This window comes from Haemorhous mexicanus, chromosome 5 (assembly GCF_027477595.1).
Source record: "Haemorhous mexicanus isolate bHaeMex1 chromosome 5, bHaeMex1.pri, whole genome shotgun sequence".
NCBI lineage: Eukaryota > Metazoa > Chordata > Aves > Passeriformes > Fringillidae > Haemorhous > Haemorhous mexicanus.
Window position 1 is genome coordinate 73,836,403 of NC_082345.1, and position 25,404 is coordinate 73,861,806.

Sequence of the window (25,404 nt, forward strand, 5' to 3'; positions counted from 1 at the left end):
AATCCCCAAAATTCTGCTTTTTCACCCTGTGACAAATTCACTGTCATTCTACTCAAACTCTTGTGGCTTGTAACTCCTCACACAAAGTTGGGAATTGTTCCCATGGGCTAAAATCAAAGGCACAGGTGGTTTTGACTCCGTGCCAAGGTCTCTGAGCCCCTGCCAGGGTCTGGAATCACCCAGGGCAGCCAGAGCAATGTCCTGGGTTCTGACACCAAGGAGCACACAGAGTTCACTGGTGAGTGAATGATCCTGATCACAGGCACATCCCACACCTCACGGTGCTTCTCAGGAAAATACCCACTCCTGAGGGCCTGGAGTGGATCACAGCCAGCTCTGGTTTTACTGGAGGATATTTATTATCCCTCGCTGGCTCTCTCCCACCTCCTCTCTCCAGCAATTTCCCCCCAGACCTGCAGGAGCAAAGAACTCAGGGACTCATTTGCCACAACGTTCCCTTGTGCTCCTCCCAGACCAAACCAGGACAAAGGCACAGGAGCTGGGAGATTTCCCTTCTGTTTCATGCTTTAAAAAGTGGTTTTCTTTCTAAATCAGTTCCATCTACCTGCTCCAGCCTCACTCAGGTGCCCCATTCCCAGCCCTTCACATTATTCCCCAAAACAGCAACAGGATTGACTTCCATGGTGTAAAACCCCAGATCTTTCCTGCTCTGTCCCTTTCCTGGGCTCCTGCAGCTGCAGATGGATCCTGGTCACAGAGTTCTCATGGCCAGGTAATTTTTTCAGGCAAAAGCAGAGGTTTCATTTGTCTGCCCAGTTCCAGGAGTGGGACTTTCATCAAAAACAGAGCTCAGAGCCCTTTCCCTGGCCTCAAACACCCCCTGGCTATCAGCCAGACCTCACTCAATGCTGCAAACTCCTTTATCAGGCTCTGCTCTTTAAAGGCAGCTCTGGGATACAGATTTCTTGTTTGCTTGCTTTTCACCAAGAGTCAAACTAGAAGACATTCAAGCTGACTTTGACCTTTTCAAAGCAGGCCAAGTGTTAATTACATTAAAACTGAGAAGGGGGGAGAAAAAATTCTCACTACCTGACAGAGGAAACAGGAGAGAGATCCAGTGAATTCTCATGTCTGGCAAAAATATTTCATCTATTAATGGACTTTCATCTCCTTGCTCCCACTACACTTCACCCACTGAACCTTTTGCAATCTGATCCCTCCACCACCATCAGACTTGTGAACAACATGGCAAGGAGCTGAAGGAACCTGTGAATTTCCTCTATCAGTTTTATGGAATAGTGGACTCCAGCATGTGCCAAGTCCCTCCCAGCCCTGCTATTTCTGTACCAGCAACAGATGAACACGAGGAAGAATCTGCTTCGTTTGCAGTTTTCTGGGGAATTAGATCCACTTCCTGCAGCTCCAGCCTCCCAAATGAGCACTGGCAGTTTGAGCTTCATTTTGGGATCACTGGGACAGCTGCACTGCCCTGCCCACCCACAGGATGTGGTGAGGAAGGAGGGAAGGTTTTTCTGGGCAGAAGAAACCTGGTTTCATAGGACACAGGCAGAAAAACTCACCTCCAGGTGCTGAGCTGCACCCCAAGCTGGAAATGGCTCCAAGGCCAGGCTGGATGGGGCTTGGAGCAGCCTGGCCCAGTGGAAGGTGTCCCTGCCCATGGCAGGGGTGTGGGATGAGAGGATTTGGAAGGTCCCTTCCTGTGACAATGTTCACAGGGCTCCCAGGATGAGGGAAGGGATGAGAAAGTTGACTCCATGTTCAGAAGGCTGATTTATTATTTTATGATCTATATTGTATTAAAACTCTACTAAAAGAACAGAAGAAAGGATTCCATCAGAAGGCTGGCTAAGGATAGAAAAGGAATGAATGACAAAGGTTTGGCTGTGACTGAGCCAGTCTGGACAGCTGGGCTGGGATTGGCCATCAATGAGAAACAACCAGGTGAGACCAATCCCAGACCCACCTGCTGCATCCCACAGCAGCAGAGAATCTTTGGTCACAGTTTGTTCCTGAGGCCTCTCAGCTTCTCAGGAGGGAAAATCCTTCTTAAAGGATTTTTAATTCTTTCTTAAAACATGTCAGTGATACCTTCCTATCGGAACCCAGGACATTCCTGTGGCTGCCCTGGAGGACTCCAGACCCTGGCAGGGGGCTCAGAGACCTTGGCACAGAGTCAAAACCACCTGTGCCTTTGATTTTAGCCCATGGGAACAATTCCCAACTTTGTGTGAGGAGTTACAAGCCACAAGAGTTTGAGTAGAATGACAGTGAATTTGTCACAGGGTGAAAAAGTAGAATTTTGGGGATTTAGAATGGAGTTTCAGAAGGCAAAATGGAGGAATCTAGGCATGTCCTGTCCTTCTTCTTCTTCTTCTTGTCCTCCATCTTCTGCTGTGATGGTGGCACTTCTGGATTGGTTTAGAGCACAGACAGACTGTCTAACACAGGTGATAGGTATTGGGAAATGATTGTAAATAAAGTACACGTAGTTCTTAGTATAAAAAGCCAACAGCACCCCAAGGGCAGGGACTGTGCCACAACCCGACCTGCTGGACAGATCTCAGCAGGGCAGAGAAAGAATGGAACAGATAAGAGAAAATAAACAACCTTGAAAAGCAGAGCTGAGGAATCTCAACTTCTTCTTCTGTGACAGGGCTCGGGAAAAAGACTTTTAATACCTCAGGGGTCATCTCAACCACAGAAACCTGAGACCTTCCCACCCAAACCAGTCTGGGATTCCATGGAATGCCTCTGCTGAAGCAGCAAAGCAGCCCAGGGGTGAAGGGATGGGAGGGATCCAACACAAGGAGGAGGGATCAGCCTCAGCAGTGACCCTGGGACACTGCCAAGCAGCTCCCCAGGAAGTGTCCCCACCCAAAAGGTGTCCCCAGCATCCTTAAGGAAATACAAAACCTTGCAATAAACACCCCACAGCTGGGTGAGCTGCCTTAAATCCTGCCCTGACCGTGGCACAAGCACTTCTGGGTGCCATCAGAAGGTGGCTCAGAAGTTTTTGGGCACAAAACCTCTGACAAACTGGGGGTTTAGGGTTATTTTCCCTCCAAAATGTCCCACCCCATTTCCACTGATGCCAGCTGCAGCTTCCCATGCAGGGGGTGAAGGGTTAACCTCGGGGGTGCTGCAGCCTGAAACTCAAGGTGCTCCCTCCAGCACTTCCCAGCAGTTACTGGCTTGAGAGAGAATCAAACTAATTACCTTAGTAATTACCAAACTAATTACCTCTCTAATTACCCAGTGTCTTTGTTCACATGGAGCTGACATTCTTGCAGAGGAGCCCTGGCTCAGTGCCCCACGTTCTCCTGGAATTTTGCTGTCTCTCTCAGGTGCCCCTCACAGGATGGACGAGCTCAGGTTCTGTCCCTCCTCCCCTGGGAGGGGCAGATGCTGCTGCAGAACCCTGGTGATCAAACCTGACATGCCCTTGCTGCCAGGCCCTGTCTGACACCTCTGAGAGCAGCCAGGGAGGTGACAGAGCCAGCAGAGAGCTGAAGGCAGCAGGGTGTGTGCCTCACCTCCAGGTGAATGCTGCCCTGGGGTCACTCACTGCTGCCCTGAGCTCTGCTGTGACAGTGGGAACAGCCCCCAGCTCCTTTCCTGGGAAGCAGGGACATGAGTGGTGTCACCAGTGCTGGCCATGGCCCCAGAGGGTTTTGTGGGAAGAGAAGCACAGGAAGGACCTCCTGGCTGCAGGACCTCACCCTCTTCTGCTCCCTCCTCCCACGTCCCCTCTTGTGTCTCCAGGCAACTCCCAGAGTGTCAGCTCAGCACAAACCATCACAAATTATGGACTGAGCAGGCCACAAAATCCACATCTGCAGCTCCTTGTGCCCAAACCTAAATCCTTGTCTGCTTTTGATGGAACAGGACTGACCATGGGCAGGGAACTGCAGCGTGCTGTCACCTGGCACAGGACAAACCGTGACTTCTGGGTCCTGCAAATCACATCTGACACCCCAGACAAAAATCCTGGCACTTCTCCACTCTCTGTCCCTGCTGGTGGTGAAGGAGGCTGGCCTTGCTCTGTCCCAGCAGCTCCTGCTGTCACCAACAGCTGGTGTTGGTTTGGGATCTGCAGGTGCTGAAAAAGGTCACAGAATCATAAAATCATGAACAGGAGGGAAACCTCTCCATAGGTTTTCCATACCAAAAAGGAAACTTCCAAGATTTTAATATTTCAGCACCCACACCAGCGAGTGGTGAGAAGGAAAAAATCAAACACCTACAGCAGGACAGGGTGCAGGTACACAAAAGGAGAAGGTGTAGGTGGCACAAGCAGAGGTGGTGGTGAAATGCCAGAAAAATCCAGAATTACTGCTCTACTTTAAAGGCAAAGGTTGTCCACACCATGGACAGCTCTGAAACCCACAGCAAGGGCACTTCTAATGCCCACACCATGGACAGTTGTGCAGCCCACTCCATGGACAGCTCTGAAACCCACACTGTGGACAGTTCTAAAGTTTGCACTGTGGACAGTTGTGAAATCCACACCATGGACAGTTCTAATGCCCACACCACGGACAGCTCTGAAACCCACACTAAGGACAGTTGTGCAGTCCAGACCATGGACAGCTCTAAAATCCACACCATGGACAGTTCTGCAGTCCACACCATGGACAGCTCTAAAGCCCACAGCATGGCCAGCTCTGAAACCCACACCGAGGAGAGTTGTGCAGCACACACCACAGACAGTTCTGAAATCCACACCATAGACAGTGCCAAAGCCCACACCAGGGACAATTCAGAACCCCACACCATGGACAGTTCTGAAATCCACACCATAGACAGTGCCAAAGCCCACACCAGGGACAATTCAGAACCCCACACCATGGACAGTGCTAAAGTTCACACCAAGGACAGTTCTGAAACCCACACTGTGGACAGTTCTGCAGCCTCCACCTAGACAGTTCTAAAATCCACACCTAGGACAGTTCTAAAGTTCACACTATGGACAGCTTTAAAGCCCACTCCACGGACAGTTCTAAAATCCACACCAAGGACAATTCAGAGCCCCACACCATGGACAGCTCTGAAGCCCACAGCATGGACAGTTCTGACATCCACAGCATGGACAGTTCTAATGCCCACACCATGGACAGTTCTAAAATCCACACCATGGAAAGTTCTAAAGTTCACACCATGGAGAGTTCTAGTGCCTACACCATGGACAGTTCTGCAGTCCACACCATGGACAGTTCTAAAATCCACACCATGGAAAGTTCTAAAGTTCACACCATGGAGAGTTCTAGGGCCTACACCATGGACAGCTCTGAAGTCCACACCATGGACAGTTCTGACAGGCACACCATGGACAGTTCTGTAGCCCACACCAAGGACAGTTCTAAAATCCACACTGCGTATAGTTCTGCAGTCCACACCATGGATAGCTCTAAAGCCCACAGCATGGACAGTTCTGCAGCCCACACCATGGACAGTTCTAAGGCCCACTCCATGGACAGTTCTGCAGCCCACAGCATGGACAGTTCTGACACCTACACCAAGGACAATTCAGAAGCCCACACCATGGAAAGTTCTGACACCCACAGCATGGACAGTTCTGACACCCACACCAAGGACAATTCAGAAGCCCACACCATGGACAGCTCTGAAGTCCACTCCATGGACAGTTCTGAAGCCCACAGCATGGACAGTTCTGACACCCACAGCATGGACAGGTCTGACACCCACACCATGGACAGGTCTGAAGCCCACAACACCCCCAGGACCATTTTTAAAGTCCTTACCCTGCTGCTGCCACCAGCCTTGCCCAAGCCCAAGCCAGGCAGGCTGCAGATGCCAGCCCTGATGCCACAGAAGATGTTTAAAGAACACAACACCTCAAACACAGTTGGAACAAAGCAGGCAAGGCTGACTCTCATTGCTCAAGGCTGTCAGGATGAGAAACCAATAAACATTTGGCAGTAACAGAGACCTTCCTTCCCGACACAGCTCTTCCCCTGATTTTACAGCATCATCTGGCCTGAAAAAACGTCTGCTTTTCCTCTATGCTGTACTTTGCTGCCAATTCTGAGTCTGGCAAAGCTGGCTGTGCCAACGTCTTGGCTCTCTGTTACAAAAGAGAACATTAGAGAGAAGGATTTGTGAGTTAGCTGATTTGTAAACACTACAGCAAGTCACCGTGTAAACACGGTGCTTATGTCCCTGTTGTTTCTCCTGAGCAGTTTACCTGGCACCTGATGTTGAACTCCAGGATCCTCCCCTCCCACCAACATTACAGTTGCTTGGCATGTTAAAAAAAAAAAATCCCAGCTTCTCTGGGAAGCATTAAAAAAAAAAATCCTTAATTAAACAGTGCTCACAAAGCATCTTGATAATTAGGAAAGTCACTGGTAATATTTTGCATGAATAATAAATGAGATCCACAGGTGCACCCGCAGTTGTTCAGTAGGATGAGGTTCAAACACAGCCAATTAGACAGGGAGAACAGGTAAATAAACAGCAGAAGGCTCCAGACTCGCTGCTCATTTGACATCATTACTTTCACTATTGTGTAAAAAGTCCCTTCTAAGATTGCTTGGGACAAGGATTGTGGCAGTTTTTACCTGAAGAAAAAGAATTAAAGAAACTGTGTGCTTGCACAAAGTTGGTTCGAAGAATTTGGGGGGGTTTCTGCCCTTTCATAGAATCCCAGAATGGTTTGGGTGGGAAGGGACCTTAAGACCTGTCATTCCAACCCCCAGCCATGGGCAGGAACACCTTCCACTATCCCAGGTTTCTCCAAGCCCTGTCCAACGTGGCCTGGGACACTCCCAGGGATGGGGAACCCACACCCTCTCCAGGCAATGAGAGCTTGTGCTGCTCCATTCACAAGCACTTCCCCAGGAGGGAAGTGGTGCTGGATAAATCACAACACTCCCATCACGTGGGATCCTTTTAGGTGGCTGTGATGGAAAACAGCTCAATCCAAGCCCCCTTCCTGACACCAGGGCTGGTTGTGCATGAAAGTCTGTGCTTGAAAGCTTCAGCAACAACATCTGCTGGGAAAGCATGATTGACACAGCAGAGGGAACACCATCCACCCCCGAGGAGTGGGAAGGGAGACAGACTGCAGCATCAATCTTGTGCATAAAATAGATTTATTGTTGGTACAGAGCGAGGCATTCTCGTCAGCACTTGCTACGAGCGAGGAGCACAACAGAACCATCCCATGGAAACAAAGGCCATGGAGCACCCTAAGCCTTGGGTAACAAACACCATTCCAGCAGAAGGCCTGCAGAGAGAGACTTCACCAAGCCAGGCCATTTGGGAAATAAGTTAAAGCACAATTTACAATTCTACACTGCCAGGAGAACTGTGTCAGAGGGACCAGGGGCTGCTCCGGGGAACGGCCACGTCCCGGCGCTGCAAGGGTTACACCCCTGCCTCTGACAGAGAGATGTTTCAGAGGAGATCCTACAGTGAAATAGCAGCATTTGAAGGATATTTCCCCTCTCTGAGGTCAGAGAAAGGCTCTTTTCTTTGCCTTCCTTCAATCAGCAATAAGTGGGCTTTGATGCGGCCTCGGACGGGCGAGCTCTGATGGAAGGAGATCCAGGTCTGGCTTCCCGAGCGCTCCTGCTGATTGAGCCCTGAGCATGCTGCCCTTCAAATGGCTCTTCCACTTCTTCTCTTTATTGGGCTGCCCTGCAAATGGGCTGCTGGGTCGTTCTTGGGGAGAAAAAAAAAAGCTCTTCTGCTGAAATTAGTTGATGGTCTTGTGCTTGATTCGGACAATGCCTTTATCCTCCTCTGCCAAGCATTCTCTGCTGCAAAAATCATCAGAGGGGAGGGAAGAGACAGAGAGAAACACATATTTCAGTAACTCCAAATTATTCTGAAGTCTGGCTACAATTCTTTCCTAGGATGTGCAATTTTTTAAAATAAAAAGGCAGAACAAGAAACGCTGTTGATAAACACATCATGCCAGGGACAAGTCCCAGAAGCAGAATGAAGTGGTTTGAGGACTCAACAAAGCAATGGTTTGGAGGCCTGAAGAGTCTCACTAATGATCCATTTTCAGCTCCCCTCATGCTATCATGGCTTTAGTGCTGTGGCTATTAAAGGAAATTAAAACACCCAACCTTACAATAAGAAAAATCCCATTCCCAGCAATTAAACTCTTGAGGAAAAACATCCTGGGAACATCCAACACTGAGTATCCCTTGCCTGGCTCCTTCCTGGGTGCTGAGACAGAATCAAAACCCCAACAGTCTGAACATGTTGCACTCAGCTTGGGCTTCATTACAGAACCACAGATCATGGAATGGTTTGTCTTGGAAAGGAGCTTAAAAACAATTTAATTCTTTTCACTAAACCAGGTTTTCTGTCCCTGGAAATGTTCCAGGCCAGGCTGGAGAGGGCTTGGAGCAGCCTGGGATAGTGGGAGATGTCCCTGCCCATGGCAGGGGTTGGAATGAGATGATCTTTAAGGCCCCTTCCAAGCCAAACCATTCTTCTTGCCTAGAAAACCCATCAAATGAGTCAGGACTAATTAAATGAGTCTCTCCAAAACCCATCAAATGAGTCTCTCCTTGCAAGAAATGGTAGGGAGAGATTTGATAATTCTGAGGAACAAACCCCAATTTAAACCTTGAAATCCTCCAAACATCTGATTCAGGTGTCTGAGCAACACTACACAGTTTGGAAGTCTGGACTGCGTTGTCACAGCCATGGGAATTAGGGAAAATTAACAATAAAGGGAATTAAAACCATGTCAGGTTTGGCTCCAACCAAATTCTCGTATTATTCCTAAAAGAACCCAGTAAACTGTGCTTTTCCACTCACTTCCTGCAAGGGTGAAGAGCTGCACTTTGACTGGATTTTAGGAGAAATGTCTTTCCCAAAAGGACTGGCCAGCCTGGCCCAGCTGCCCAAGGGGCAGGGATGGAGTTCCCCTTCCTGGAGGGATTTAAAGCCTTTAAAATGTGGATGTGGCACTTGGGGACATGGTCACTGGTGGCCTTGGCAGTGCTGGGAATGCTTGGGCTCCATGATCCTGGAGGTATTTTCCAATCTTAACAATTCTGACTGTAAAATTCTCCAAGGCATCCACACAAACAGGTGGTGCCTGTCCTTGTGCCCACAAAATCCTCCAGCATCCACAGAGGAGAAGAAGAGGCTGATGGAATGAAAGGAGTCAGTTTTGTGCTCTTTGGGTGCATTTACAAACAAAAAGCTGGGGAAGTTTCGTCTGTTACCAAAACCTCCAATCCATGACACCCCCGAGGAGATTTCTGGAAAGCTCTACCTGGAAAATTCCTTTTTGCACAGGAATTCCAGACTCACTCCAAGCCATCTCTGGGCTGAATATTAACTTTATGTTGATTTAACACTGCACAAGTTAACAGAGGAAATTCCCAAGGGATCTGAGAAAATATTGGCTACATTTGTTTAGTGTCCTAAGGAAAGGACATGCAGATATTTGTCCATCATACCCATATTTCTGCCCACAAAATCTCACCTTCAGACAAACAGGGGTGTTCCAAGCCTTGCTTTAGTTTCATTACATTTTGGGGCTTTTTAGTGCTTTTTCTTGCCTTTTTAAATTAATGCATTTTTTTTCCTTGCCTTTTAAAATGAATGCATTTAAAATATTTCCCTTTTTATTTTAATTTTTTTTACATAACCCCATGGAGGGAAGCTGGTCCATAATAAGCTTCCTTCAAATGAGGGCAGTGTTAAATGATGAGGTCTTTTTTGCATTTCAATTCACTGTTTCCAGATACACAAATTCCATCTATTTTTCTCTTAGGCTGGAGACTGGGATCAAGTGAAAATACTGGAGGATGAGGCTAAAATCCTGGTTTTGTTCTATTTAGGATGCACAATTAAGGACCCACTTGATCCAACAAATTAAAATAGTGGTTGCACTATTTATTTACACTTTATCCAAGGCTAAAGGATAACATTCTGTAGCCAGGCTGCCAGGCACCAGCAGCTGCTGGTTTGTTATTTTAAGTACTCTTAAACCTCACCTGCCTGCAGAGGCCTGAATCCTTCTGGAATTCAATGGTTTAACAGGAAATTATTGCACAGATTTGTTAAACCATGGACCAGTTGTGTTTTTATGTAAGAATCAGAACTTCTTGTAACCCAGGAGGGGGAAAAATTGAGAAAAACACGCCCAAAATGTATATTTTAACAGTTCAAGTCCATATCCATGGCTGGAAAACCAGGAAAAAGGATTAAAAAGCCATGGATGGTCTGGCTGGAGTTACCTCAGCATAAATAAATGCCAGACACAATCCAAATATCTTCCCCTTAATGGCTCCATTAGGTTAAGTTTTCCTCTCCATTACTGGCATTATCATTATAATAACATGCAAACATTAATAACAGAGTTTAATTTATCTCCCCAGCTTCTCATGACTTTGGGAAGAGATTTCAAGGGAAGATACACCAGTGTGTCAAACCCTTCTGAATTAACAACTCTCTGGGCTTTTCTAAAGAGGGGAGAAAAGGACAGATAGAGACATGAGATTACAGACAGCATGAGAAATAAGGAGCACACAGAAGAGAGGGGGAGATAATTATGAGCAAGATAGGGAAGAAAGAGGAGTCAATAAATTCAATTTATGAAAAGCACAGAGTGTGCTCAGCCCGAGCACAAGTGCCCAGACTCACCGCCAGGAAATCGGATTAGTTCACTTATTTGCTTTTCAATATCTTGCTCTATTCCCTCTAGCAAATTTTCTTCTTCCTTTGTTTCTTGTAGCCAGTGTCAGTTAACTTTTTCATTTCTGAATCTGCCATTTATCCCCCTCCTCTGGCTCCCAAGCTGGCCCACAGAGAAGGTAATTCTGAAGTGATTTTATAGCAGTGTTTAGGAATTATTTCAAAGGAACTGTCTGGACATGTGGGCAAACAGTGAGTAAAAATAATTACAATTACAGCTGCAGCACGTGGAGGATGGGCTGGAGTTCATTATGAAAAACAATTGCTCCTGCTTGCAAATATTTCCATCATAAAAGGCTTCTCCTTCTCTGTTATCATGAGAGAAGCCTCTCTGAATTCTCATCTTGAAGCATGTGTGAAACAGAATAAGAAACATTTAAGAAACACTTTTAACTACTTGACAGGCTTGGATGAAGATCTTCAACACAAAAAAAAAAAGGTGTTTAAAAGGGCTCAAAAACCTAATGCTCATATTTATGCAATTTGCTTTTCCTGCACCTTCTGAACATGAATTAATTCATCCCCATCAGAGCCTTCTGAAGAAATTCCTATCAGATACAAACTCGACTCAGAGCTTAAACATGTCTAAGTAATTAATCCATTTTTTTCTGGTTACTTTAAAAAATAATAAAAAAAATTATACCAGCAGTAAATTAGTGCTGCAGACGCTGCAGGGCCATGGGGAAATCCACTGGAGAACAAACCAAAACAGGGCTCCAAGTGACAGAACAAGAGTGCACCAGGGGAGGCTGAGGTTGGATGTTGTGCAAGATTTCTTCACTCCAAGGTTTGTCCAGCCAGGGCAGGGCTGGAGTCCCCATTCCTGGGGGGATTTCAAAGCCATGTGGTTGTGGCACTTGGGGACAGGGTCAGTGGTGGCCTTGGCTGTGCTGGGGAACAACTGGACTGGATGGGCTTAGGAATCTTAATGATTCTGTGATTCTCGTGTCATTCACTGGACTTCTCCTAAAAAAGGAGATTGGTGAATTCCAAAATGGGCAGGAGGAGAAATCATGGAATTCACAGAAGGGGTTGGGCTGGAAGGGACCTTAAAGCCCATCCAGTGCCACCCCTGCCATATCAGGGACACCTCCCACCACCCTAGGGTGCTCCAAGCTGGCCTTGGACACTTCCAGGGCTGACACAACAAATACCAATAAAGGAAAGAATAAAGGAGTTGAGTTGGAAGGGACAGGGAGCTCTCAGTGACCGAGGAACAAGGAGCAGTGTTAATTCCAGCAGATCTCTGGGAACACCAGCTCCAGGCTGCAGCATTTGAAAGCAAAAGGTCACGGAGAAGGATCAGAGGCAAAGTCTCAGGGATTTTGTGCCCAGGCAGAGTTAAGCCCAGGGAAGGTGATTACCATGATCAAACACCAGGCATGCCCACCAGGTCTCTGCTCTCACACAAAGGTGGGTGTGCTCATGTGCTCAAATATTAACTCACACATCTGGGCAGAAATAAAGATCAACAGATGGATTTGAGCACCTTTGACACATCCTGCATGTGGGCTGTGAGCACATTTCCTGCTTTGTTTAAGAACACAACTGAGGTCAATATGTGCATTTCTGCATTTGAAAGATGCAAGCTGATGAAAAAGAGTCAAACTGAGAAATTGTAGCTTCTTTTAATTTAATGATTTACATATTTTTGTATTTTCCTTCATGCTGCACTAATAAAGCATAAGGATTTTAATTGGCAGTGACATCCATACCCTACAAAACTGGAAGGGAGGAAGGCAGGAGCAGGCAAAGGGCAGTTTCAGAGCCTTGCAAAACACATGACAGAAGAAATCAAGAATTCCAAGTGGTCACCAACGTAGTTTGAGACATCCATGAATTTCTCATATTTATGGCAAAGACTAGCAGGTATTTTAATCCCCTTGTTTTACTGCTAAAACTGTAGATAACACAAAACATCTGCCAGCAGCAAGAGCTGCTACACTAAACAACAGCTTCCCAGGGGAAGAGATGGAAACCTGAGCATTTAAATCAACTCTGAGTGGTCTCCACAGAGCTCTGGGAATGCACACACTGGGAAATGCTTAGGCATGGAGGAAGGACTAATTAAAAATTCCTCTGCTCATCATTCCATCATTTTTCACAGAGAACAGGCTCAGCTCACCTGTTTGGCATGATTGACACAGTGCAGGTACTGGCTGGCCAGGGCAGAGCAGCTCAGGGTCTCCTGGGCATGTTCCCGGTAGCACTGGAGGATTTTATCCTGCAGCTCCCCACAGATGGGGTGGGACTCGTACCTCCTGTGGGAACAGAGAACAGCTTCAGGGTTTCCTTCTAAAAACACCTCAGGAAAGACAAAAAACTTGCATATTATTATTATTATTATTAAATCAGTTTGGGTTGGAAGGGACAAAGCACATCCAGTTCCACCTCCTACCCTGGTCAGGGACATTTTCCACTATCCCAGAATGCTCCAACCTGGCCTTGGACACTTCCAGAGTAAAGAATTCTTCCCTATGAGGGTGGTGAGGTCCTGGCACTGATTGCCCAGGGCTGCCCTGATGCCTCAGGTTTGGCTTTTCTAGTTTTCACATTCTGTGCTGCTTTGGTGTGTGGGTCTGGGCTCCATATTATGGGATGGTGAGCTCTGTGCCCAGAGCAGGGAGACAAAACAATTCCTGCTCCAGCTGGGCACCAAGGACAAATGAGCCAAATCCCAGCCCAAGAGCACAAACCCCGTGGGCTGGAGAGAGAAAAACAAGCAGGGTGGGAGTGCCTGGGCTAAAGCTGGGCTGGGACAATGAACTGCAAGGTGCAAATGGAGCAGAGCTGATCCCAGGGAGAGACCCCGGGAGCACTCGTGCATTTTGGGGCCATTTTGGGTCATCTTGGGGGCAGCCCTGGCTGGGCTCTGGTGCTGCCCAAGGTGCATCCATGGAGGAGATCCTTGGAATCAATCCCTGCTTCCTTCTGGAACTCTGCCCAGCCTCTGTCCTTGCTCAGCCTTCTCAAGGCATCACCCCCATCCCTGGAAGTGTCCAAGGCTGGGCTGGACAGGGCTTGGAACACCCAGGGATAGTGGAAGGTGTTCTTGCCCATGGAAATGGGGTTGGAACTGGGTGATCCTCAAGATCCCTTTCTATCCAACCCAACCCACTCTGTGATTCTGCTTCTCATTTTGCTGATTGGCCAAGGCAGATCTATTCTGCTCCATCAGGGAAATGAAACACGAAGCACAAACGCTGCTCCTCCGGGGAATTGATTTCTTGACAATCACTGAAGACATGGTGCTAAAATAAAGAGAGTGTTAAGTCACCTTGATTTTACAGCATGTACCTATATAAAACATCTCTTCCTCCTTTCATTCATTATCTGAATCTGTGAAATCTAAACCAGAATTTAAATGCAGTCCCAGGTGCTTCCACACTTTATGATCTCCAAGTTCGAACTTCTGCAGACTCTTACGGGGGAGGATTTTCCCTTAATCCCCCCTGTGCTGAGATCAGCACGTGCTTCAAAGGCGTGTCAGGCATCAAAATGTGCAACCACAAACTGCTGCACATGGAGGGAGGATGGCAAGGTCTGGACTGGGACAGGGAACACAGAAACAGCAGGGATGTTCTCTGTAGACATCACCCAGCAGTGATGATTTAGGTCCAACTGAACCAGAGCTCGATTAAAATGCCCAAATTCCTGGTGAGAATTGATAAATCAATACAAGAGAGCCTGAATTAACTAAAAATACCCACAGTAAACCTAGCTGTGCCTTTATTCACAATGATTTTAACGTGAACTCTTATATACAGCTGAAGAGAGAAAGGAATGGGCTGCTCTGGCATGGCTGCATAAATTCTGTCAATGCATTTAAAGCCATTTCAATGGGGAACTCTCTAACCCATGATAAAGAGCTTTTAAATTGTGTATTTTTTTCTCAGAATCATGCCATCAGTGCCCAAAATCCAGGTATTATTCCTTAGTTGAATGTTCCAAAGGATTCTGTACACTGCCAACCACACAGGAGCCCTGTGAGACACATCTCCTGCCCCTCAGTGACTTGTTTTCACACTCTGACTTTCCCCTCCCACTCAGGGGGGATTTTTGTAAACCTGCTCTCAGCTCTGTCCTTGTGAGAACAAGGCCACTTCCTTGAAGCCAGCCAAGTCCATTTCCTGGATTAACCTGAAGGTGAGCCCTGTCTCTGTATTGATCAGCTGGGCTTTGTTCCACTCCCCTAATGCTCTGTTGGCACTTTTGGGAAAGCACTAAATGGAATCACTGCCTGGCATTAGAGGGCCATAAACCACGGGCTGCAGGATCTCCTGTTGGGGAAGGAGGTTCCATTGTGCATTATGGGAACCCCTCTGAAGGGTTTCCCATTGATTTCTGGACTCACTCTCAGATGGATGGTCAGAAACAACAGCAAGGAAACTCCTCCAAAGGGGAATGAAGTATCTCCCTAACAGAGAACCTCCTGAAGCTGCTATGATTACAGCAATTAATACTTCAATGGGATATTGGGGAGGAATTCCTGGCTGGGCTGCAATTCCCAGAGCAACTGGGGCTGTCCCTGGATCCCTGGAAGTGCCCAAGGACAGGTTGGAGCACCCTGGGATACTGGAGGTGCCCCTGCCATGGCAGGGGGTGGATCTGGATGGGCTTTAAGGTCCTTCCCAACCCAAATCATTGAGTGGTTCCATGAATAAAGGTCATTTTACAGGAAGGATTTAAGGGTCTGTGGGGTTTGATTGAGGTAGAAGATTGCAAGAAAAGGTAAATAGTGCAAACAGCAATTATGTGGAATCTGTTGGGAAAATGTGGAGGTTTTAAATGTCTGAGTGGATAAAGAAACCTCATCTGGTCCCAGGCAGGGCCAGAAGATCCTCAGAGCAGGAGGTCCTGAACTATCCCTTGTCCTGAGAGAGAGCTGTATTTTGGGACATGTGGTGGGCAAAGTGTCACCAGAGTATCACAGAATGGGTTGGAAGGGACCTGAAAGCCCCTCCAGTGCCACCCCTGCCATGGGCAGGGACACCTCCCACTGTCCCAGGGTGCTCCAAACCCCAATGTCCAACCCTGGGCACTTCCAGGGATCCAGGGGCAGCCCCAGCTTCTCTGGGAATTCCATCCCAAGGCCCCACCACCCTCCCAGCCAGGAATTCCTTCCCATTATCCCATCTCAATCCTCCCTCTTGCAGTTTCAATCTCTTGCCCCTTGTCCAATCATGATCTGCCCGTTAAGTAAACAACATTGTGTCCTACACCACATTTAATTAATTAATTAATTAATTAATTGATTCCTCAGGGATTTCACAACTAAGCTGAAGGAAAACCACAAACCATGGAAATGCAGCAGGAATGCCAGGGAATGCTGACAGATCTCCAGCTCAGTGCAACTCCAGAACTCCTTAACAGAACCAACACTCCCAAAATCTCCAATCTTGGGCTTTTCTCAGCACAAGTCAACATGAGCAGCAGCCACATGGCATGAGAGGAACAGCATGCTTTTATTAAGTTTGCAATCCCTTGATCTGCTTTCCCTTCTCCAGCTGCTCCTGAAGCACCTCCCATGCCAGAATAATCTTTCAGTGCTGGAATAAATCTCTGAGGGAGCTGTGCACCCACCTTTTTCCAGAGAGCTGATGCATCACAACCTCATAAAGGTAATAGGATGAAAACACAAAGGGAAACGAGAGAGACAGTCTTAAAAAGAAATATTCTATGCTAAAGCATGAAAAGAAAATTTAATGAAGGCAACTTTGTACTCATCTGGGCTCTCTCAAAGAGCATAGCTTATTGTGCTCCTGGGGGCTTGGGGAGAGGAGCCCCTTCATGGCATTCAAACAAAATGTCTACTAAAGAGGAAATTTGAAATCACCACGGTGAGCTTTGCGAGTTTCGTGCTAAAACTGACACTCTCACTGAAGGAATCTGAATGGCTGATGAGTTTCCAGCTGTGCAGGTATCTGGCATAATCCCCCCCCAGATCAGGACTTCAAGCAATTGTCATAAAATATGGGGGAAAAAGAAATAGCAACAAAAAAGGAGAGCGTGAGATAAAAATAGTGCCATGAGATGGGCAGGAGTACCCAGGGCTTAATTTAATTCCTTATTAAAGTGCTGACACCTATCAAAGGCAGCTGATTTTATTTGTGTAACCCTTGGCTACTTCTGAAGTAGTGAATTAAACAGACCAGACTGGTGCTCTGTGTCCGAGCAGCACAGCTCAGCACAGCCCAACCTGCAGCTCTTCAAGATCAAATCTTGCTGTGCCTCCTCCCCAGAGCAGCTCAGCACATCCAAACCACAAACTGGGGCTGGTTCCCAGCATGGGGCCGTGCTGGGGAAGCCCAGGGAAGTCTTCACTTGAAAACAAAACCCTACAAATGAACGTGATCCCACTGAGCCCAGAGCAGCAGCACAGGAGGGTGGTGCAGAGGATGTCCTGAGCTGTTTTATTTAGTCCTACTGATGGGGGAGAGGAGCCATGCTGTGACCAGACCTGGCAAAATGCAAAATAAACAACAACAAAAAAAGGAAGGTGTTTCTTTTCTCGGTGTTCTCAGGATAAACACAGGGATAAGGAAGAGCAAATAGATGCAAACAAAAGGCAATCCACAGCCTCGAGGTGGGCAGCCCATGAAGTGTGCAACAGCTGAATTGTTCTCAGGTGCTTTATGAAGAGCCAAGAGGGGTTTCAGAAGGATTTGTGGCAATTGAATCAATTAACATTGTCTGTGTCCAACAGAAATTCCTTCTGAGAAAGAGCAGAACGTGTTTCATGGAATCATGGAATGGTGTGGGTTGGAAAGGACCTTCAAGCTCACCCCTGCCATGGCAGGGACACCTCCCACTGTCCCAGGCTGCTCCAGCCCCAGTGTCCAGCCTGGCCTGGGGCATTCCAGGGATGCAGGAGCAGCCCCAGCTGCACTGGGTATTTTGGAAATGAGATTGAAATTGAAATGGGCAAGAGTGAGGAGTAAAGGTGGAGTCACAAGTGCTTCAAAGAGAAGTCAGTAGGGAACTGGAAACAGCAGGGAAGCAGAAATGGGAGAGGCAGGGCTGGCAAAGTGAAGATGTGTGATTTTCCTGGAGAACATTGGTGAGGAAGGCAGCAGCAGGATGAAAAAGGATGATGTGAATTGGGGGTTGGAAAATCTACTTTCAGCAGACACAGGGCAAGATTCTATTTCTTTTGGCCAAGAGGGAAGAAAAAAGTAAAATAAAGGTCGGTAGCCTGAGCAGAGGTGGATTTAGCTGAGCAGTTGGACAGGAAACCACAGTGGAGGGATTTAGCAAGTGAGGCAGCAAGAGAAACGTGAGCCCAGCTCAGGAGCTGAAGTGTGGAGGACACCTCTAAAACAGCAGCAAGGCACTTGTGCTCTCCATCCCCACCCAAAAAGGTGCTGGAGAGAGGATTCTTCTTTTTTTAACATCACCTCACCCAAAAAAGCCTCTCCCAGCAGCATCGCTGCCAAGTGAATCCACGGGACGGGTTTGTAGCACAGAAAAGAACTGTAAAACAGACCCCAGGGAAAAAAAAGACAAAAGGGCATATGGTAATGAAGGTCCTCATTGCTGCACCATTATTTTTAGTTTTTCCATTAATTTACTCTCTCTATTAAACTATTTTTGAAGCTTGTTTTTGCACATGCAGTAGGTGATGGCTCGAAGGCACGGAACGTGTGAGGCACAAACCAAATGGTTCCGTTCTTCTCCCGGTGCTTGGGAAGGAAAAACACAGATCTGAGTGCTGAGTATCTACAAATGCTGGTCCCTAATCAAGCTGTGCCCACACACAGCCCTCACAATCCCTGCGTGGGAAGTGCTGCCAGCAAAAGATCAAGTACTGCAGAGTTGATTCTTGCTTTTATTTACACTCGGGTGCCGAGTGTGACTTCTCCAAAAGGTGTCAAAGAAAGAATTTTCCTAATGAATCTCTGCTGAAATGCTGGAAGAGAACCACAGTGGTTTCTGCTCTGCAATTGAGAATGTAAAACCTCCAGAGGAACGCTAAATAAATGACTTGAAGGCTGGAATACAGCTTACTCCACCTTTTGTGCTACTCATAATCAAGTCCAGAGTTAATCTTCTTCCCTGTGTTATTTTCAATCCTTTCTCCAAAAACCCCTGCACCCCAAAATCCCAGGGAAATGTTTGTCATCCTCTCATTTATTTCATCTCTTACCCAGCCTTGGCACAAGCAAATAAAGATCCATTTCAAACATTGTGACCTTTGGAAACTGGGGAAGGTTTGGGAAGGGAAGGTTTGGGAAGGTTTGGGAAGGTTTGGGAAGGGAAGGTTTGGGAAGGTTTGGGAAGGTTTGGGAAGGTTTGGGAAGGGAAGGTTTGGGAAGGGAAGGTTTGGGAAGGTTTGGGAAGGTTTGGGAAGGTTTGGGAAGGTTTGGGAAGGTTTGGGAAGGGAAGGTTTGGGAAGGTTTGGGAAGGTTTGGGAAGGTTTGGGAAGGTTTGGGAAGGTTTGGGAAGGGAAGGTTTGGGAAGGGAAGGTTTGGGAAGGTTTGGGAAGGGAAGGTTTGGGAAGGGAAGGTTTGGGAAGGGAAGGGAAGGGAAGGGAAGGTTTGGGAAGGGAAGGTTTGGGAAGGTTTGGGAAGGGAAGGTTTGGGAAGGTTTGGGAAGGTTTGGGAAGGTTTGGGAAGGGAAGGTTTGGGAAGGTTTGGGAAGGTTTGGGAAGGTTTGGGAAGGTTTGGGAAGGGAAGGGAAGGGAAGGGAAGGGAAGGGAAGGGAAGGGAAGGGAAGGGAAGGGAAGGGAAGGGAAGGGAAGGGAAGGGAAGGGAAGGGAAGGGAAGGGAAGGGAAGGGAAGGGAAGGGAAGGGAAGGGAAGGGAAGGGAAGGGAAGGGAAGGGAAGGGAATTGGATGGGCTTTAAGGTCCCTACCAACCCAAACCATTCCAGGACTGAGCAATTCCACATTTGCACATGCAAAGTTATGCACATTCTTAAAGCCTTTCTTGGGCAAGGACTGAAGAGGAAGACAACAGCATGAGGATCAGGAAAAAATATCCTGGTTGTGAATCCTAATTTGATGGATGCCAAGGCCACCCTTCAGGCCCTCGGGACACCACATGAGGACCAAATCTCTTCAGCCCAGAGAAGGGCAACTGCAAGAGCTGGATCTCAATTATCAATGAATTACAGGTGAAATCATCAATGGATTTCAGGACAGAGGCAGCCAGACAGGTTTCCCAGCAGTGGGTTTACAATGCAAAAAATAATCCAAACCTTTCCCGAAGAACAGCTAATGGAAAGCTGGGACTCAATAATCCAAACCTTTCCTGAAGAACAGCTAATGGAAAGCTGGGACTCACTGTCAGAGCATACTGGGGTTATCAAAAAGCACATTTAGGTTCCAAAAAGAATTCTTCAGGAAGGTGTGAGGAGCCCAGCAGGAGACTACAAGCAAGATGTGCCTCAGGAAAGCCCCACACCACCACTTGTTTGAAGGCAAAATGGCATCACTGAGCACTTCCCTCATTCTTACAGCATTCCCTAAAAACCCACTCCCAGCTCAGGAGACTCTGATCTGACCTGCTGTGGCTGCCTAAATTCCAAATATCTCAAGAGACAAGCTATCAAATGAAGACAGGATTCCCATCCACCCTGAGAGACAAAATGAGTTTGAATACTTGGATTTAAACTGATATGAACCGATTTGCATGATCCCACTATTTGTTTATAAAATTCCCCTCCCCTCCAAAAATAGAAGAAAAACCCTCTCCAAACCCAAAGCACAGCACCATTAATGCACAAATGCACCTCTCCCACAGCTGGTTCTGCAGCTGCAAAGGGAGCAGCATGTTGGAATTACCCAAATTTAGGATGCACTTTTCTTTTTAGCTTAAGGGACATTTTTTAGTGAATAGCAGGATACTAAAATAAACAATCACATGCATGGCAATGATACAAATTCCTTCTAACAGGGGCATGGATGCTGCTACAAAGTAGGAAAGAGAATTTAGCAACTGCAGGCTTTAATTAGAAGGAACTCGAGGAGGAGCAGTTTTAATTCTGTGGAATATTTTGTAGTACCTAAATGTTATATATAGAAATATACAGAGAAATACTTCTTGGCCTTGCACAGATCAAACCCAGCTCCTAATTCTGAGAAGTTCAGAGCCAAGGTATCCAGATGTAGCCAAGCCTGTCCCACCACTGCTGAGGACAAAATCCAAACTCTTCCCAGCTCCAGAGTCCCATCAGCTCAGCGTGGATGGAGCCAACCCCTCAAATTTCATGATCAGCAATCCAACATTTGCATCCAAAGCTCATCATGTCAGCCCAGATCACAGACTATTTTTAGAGCTTGCATGTGGTATCACTTGAGCTCAGCCTTACTCACCCCAAAGAGAATTATTTAATGAAGACTGGCAAGGCTCCACTTGGCTGCTCAGGAGAACACAAGTCAAGGATCATCACTGCAAACAAGACCATGTGCTAGAAGTCCTTACCATTTACTCCTAATAAGGAATTTGGAGGGGATTTCTAAAGGTTTAGGGGAGCAAAGGAATCAAAGCTCTCAGCTCCAGCTCCAGCTCGTGGAAAGGCAGATCCAGGCTCTGGGAGACTGAACTGATGCTCTGCTGATGTTTCTCATAGAAGTGGCTGATGCCAGCTGCAGGATTACTTGGATATATTAACAACCACTATCTGATACATTAAACCTCGATATTTCTGATTTTTAAAGGAAAAAATAATTCTGCAACAGTTTGAAAGCTGCTTCTCTATGAAGGTGGCAAAAAAGACAGAGTTTCATCCACCTAAATCATCTATTTTAGTGTTCTCCCCGTCCCTGCATTAAATTTTCCACAGTAACTTTACATCACTGTGTGTGCAAAGCACACAGACACACAAAAAACCCCAGACAGATCCAAATGAGCAGCATAAACCAAATGCAGGACAGCAAAGCCCACTGTGGATTTATTACTGCCACTTATTTCCTAAGAGCTACACCTCACTGCAGGCTTTGTAAAGGCCTGACGCCACACCATCATCCCCAAACCCTGGTGATAAAATCTTCACTGGGCCTCACACTAAAAAATAAAAAACCAGCCAAAACCAACCAGTTTTACCTTTCTAAAGGTGCTAAATAATGTGTTCTAACAAGCAGGCACTTTTTTCCTCTCTAGCAAAGGTCAACTACAGCACTCAACACAAAGCACCACAAGACACTCACTCGTGGCACATTATTATCCAAATATTACTCTCCAGAGCAATATATATTTAACTATTCTCTTCAGCTATAAAAGGCCCCAAACCTCTGTTAAGTGACCACAAAAATCAAAGATATTATGGGCAGAAGCAGCATCCAGAAAAAGCAATCACCAGTTAAACACTTCAAGGCTCGCCGCTCGCGTGGGTGGCGATTACTCGAGGGAACTGAAGGTGGTAATCTTAAGAAAAAGCAAAATAAATGCCAATTTTTCATTTGGCCATGAAGTTATTTAAGAAAACAGGCTTGGATTCACTCTGCTAAGCCACAAAGGCCACGTGTGGTTCTAGAAATCTTGGGCTGGGATGAGGCCACTCTTTTGATAAAAGGGAATCAGCCGGGCTGCGACAACAAATTCATCAATCAAATGATTCAACAATCAAATGTCATTATTGCCCAACAAAGAGCAATAATCCCACTGAGAGGGTGCTGAGAACCACTGGCCACTGCACCTTGCTCTAAATATATCTCAGCCTTAAGAGAGCTGGATGATTTTCTTCTTTATTTTAAATACTTTTGTTGTTGTGTTTCTCTACAGAATGATGTTATTGATGTATTTGTTGTAGATGTTGTCATCAACCCCAAAAAGGGCAAGAATCCCACTGAGAGGGTGCTGAGAATATATCTTAACCTTAGGAAATATGGATGATTTTTTCTTTTTTTTAAATAATTTTGTTGTGTTTTTCTACACAATGATGTTATTGATGCATTGTGGATGTTTTGGAGTTTTACTTTTTATTAATGAACTTTGGATTAGTTTATGGTAGATGGTGGGGTTGTGGTTTTGGGTTTGGGGTAGTTGGTTTAGGTGTACTGTATGTTTTTTTAGGTGAAAGTGAAGTGAGGTTTGTATTTTGTTGTTAAAGGGATAGAGAAAAATGTATTGGTAATGTTAATAGGAATATGTTATTTTGTTGTTCTGGATTCTAGTTTGTATTGGAGTTTTAACATGTTTGGTATAGTAGTGTTTAATGGTGGAGTTATTTTATTTAAATATGATAGTTCATGATTAATCTTTATTTTTAATAATAATTTTTAAAATACATTTATTTTTAATAATAAAAATAAAATAGAACTGTTTGGTATAGTAGTGTTTAATGGTGGAAATATTTTATTTAAATATGATAGTTCATGATTAATCTTTATTTTTAAAAATAATTTTTTAAATACATTTATTTTTAATAATAAAAATAAAATAGTACTGCTTGATATAGTAGTGTTTAATGGTGGAGTTATTTTATTTAAGGCATGATAGTTTATAGTTAATATTTTTAAAATTATAATAACAGTAATAATAAATTTATTTTAATAATAAAAATAATAAATGGAATTTTTAATAATAAATAATATTGTTTTGATTAAAATTATACAATCTGTTACAGAAACATTAAAACAGAATGCCCTCAACATCTTTGTGGCACCCAAGAAAGGAAAATGTTCCCCATACCAGGACCAGGTCAGGAATTAGAGCTGCAGGAGTGATCTGTAAACGACAACACCCACTTTTTTTTTTTTTAATTATTCTCATTATTTAAATTATTTTTCAAGTTTTCAAGTAATTTTTCACCACCTGTTAGTGGGTGTTTCCTTCAGGCTGTTGTAAGACATGACAACAAAGATGTTCCCAGGGCTGGAGACCCTGCCAGAGCTGGGAATGTTCCCCTGGAGAGGAGAAGGCTCCAGGGAGAGCTTCCAGCACATTCCAGGGCCTGGAGGGGCTCCAGGAGAGCTGCAGAGGGACTGGGGACAAGGATGGAGGGACAGGAGCCAGGGAATGGCTCCCAGTGCCAGAGGGCAGGCATGGATGGGATCTGGGCAATGAGGAATTCCTGCCTGGGCTGGAACTGCCAGAGAATTCACAGAATTCACAGGTTGGGGGAGACCTTCAATGGCACAGAGTCCAGGCCAGCCCCAAGGGCTCAGCCAGAGCCTGGCACCCAGTGCCACATCCAGGCTGGTCAAACACCCCCAGGGATGGGGACTGCACCCCCTCCCCGGGCAGCCATGGCAGAACTTTATCCCCCTTGCTGGAAAAGCTTTTTCCTGCTCTCCAGCCTGAATTTCCCCTGGCACAGCTCGGGGCTGTGTGCTCTGGGTGTGTCAGTGCTGCTGGGGACAGAGCCCAGCCCAGCTGGGCACAGGCACCTTGTCACTGAGATATTTTATGAAAAATCCTTTTGCCAGGATTTCTTCTCCTGGGAAGCTGGGAAGGTTCAGCTTCTCCTCGTTTTGCTGCTCTGGAATGTGATTTGGAGAACTGTTTACTCAGGATGTGTATTGTTTTTAATTGATGACCAATCCCAGTCCAGCTGTGTCAGTCACAAGATTCTATTATTCATTCCTTTCTAGCTTTCTGCTGTCTCCTTTCTCTTCCTTTAGTATAGTTTTAATACATAATTTTCTTTTAATATAATATATATCATAAAATAACAAATCAGCCTTCTGAAACATGGAGTCAAGATTCTCATCTCTTCCCTTGTTGGGGTTGCCTGCAAATTCCACACCACCTCTCAGGAGTGCAGAGAGGGATGGGGGCAGCCCTGAGTCTCCTTTGCTGCAGGCTGAGCACCCCCAGCTCCCTCAGGGGCTCCTCTCAGGGTTTATGCTCCCTCTCCCTCACAGCAGCTGGGGCTGCCCCTGCATCCCTGCAGTGTCCAAGGCCAGGCTGGACACTGGGGCTGGAGCAGCCTGGGACACTGGGAGGTGTCCCTGGAATGTCCCTTCCGACCCAAAGCATTCCCTGGATCTGTGAGGGCACCAGGGGAACAGTCTGAGGTAGAGATGGAAACCTCAGTGCCAGCTCACAAAAACCTTTCAAAGGTCTCTCCTCCCTGTGCTGGCAGCATTAATTAGACACTGGCTTATTCAACAGAACTTCACTCAGCTCCAAGAAAGTCATCCTTGTGTTTTATAACCTCAGCACAATTTCCAAGCTCCTATTTCTCTTTGCAAGGTCTTCAGGTGGTTTGGTACAGGGATGCTTTTAAGTTAAAGCAGCTCAAGTTTGACAAACTTTAGATTAACCACTCACATTTTTCCCAGTCAGGTCGTGGCCCTTGATTTCAACTGGTTCTCACTAAAGTTTTCTGCTAATTGCTGCTGAGTGAAGAACTCATCTTGCTGCTCCTGAGGCTCATCTTGTTGCAAAGGATGGTTTGAGAGAAGGAAAATAGTTCTGAAATCTGGTGATCTTTGCCATCACGTTGGGATTTTTGGATTTGTTTTGAAGGGGCTTAAATGCAACAGTCTGAAATAATCCTCACAGAACAGTCATAATTTAGGGGAAAATGAATCCGTGATGGGAACTGTAAGAGAAACAGCATTTTTTGCCACAGACCTTCCCTCCTCCTCCTCCTCCTGGCATCATTTGTGCAAGCAGGTATAATTTCAGTGACCTCTTTCATTCCATGCAAACAATAAAAGCCTCTCTGGGGGTGCTGCCACTAGAAACCAGCAGGATTTTCTCACCTTCATCCCACTCAGTGGGAAAGGTGAGTCCACTTAAAAGCTGAGGAGGGAATAAGTGCAAACCCCCCCCAAAAGGT

At 46.2% G+C, this 25,404-nt stretch overlaps 1 protein-coding gene across 1 annotated transcript in view; it reads right to left on the reverse strand.

Moving 5' to 3' along the window:
- Positions 1 to 7,078: 7,078 nt before the first annotated feature.
- Positions 7,079 to 25,404, reverse strand: part of CHCHD3 (coiled-coil-helix-coiled-coil-helix domain containing 3) — a 149,484-nt gene continuing 131,158 nt past the window's right edge. The window contains exons 7-8 of the mRNA XM_059847576.1: positions 12,800 to 12,935; positions 7,079 to 7,766 (exon numbers count right to left, since the gene is read on the reverse strand). Of these exons, the coding sequence (XP_059703559.1) occupies positions 7,740 to 7,766; positions 12,800 to 12,935 (163 nt within the window). The 3' untranslated portion in view covers positions 7,079 to 7,739. The remainder of the gene's footprint in view (positions 7,767 to 12,799; positions 12,936 to 25,404) is intronic.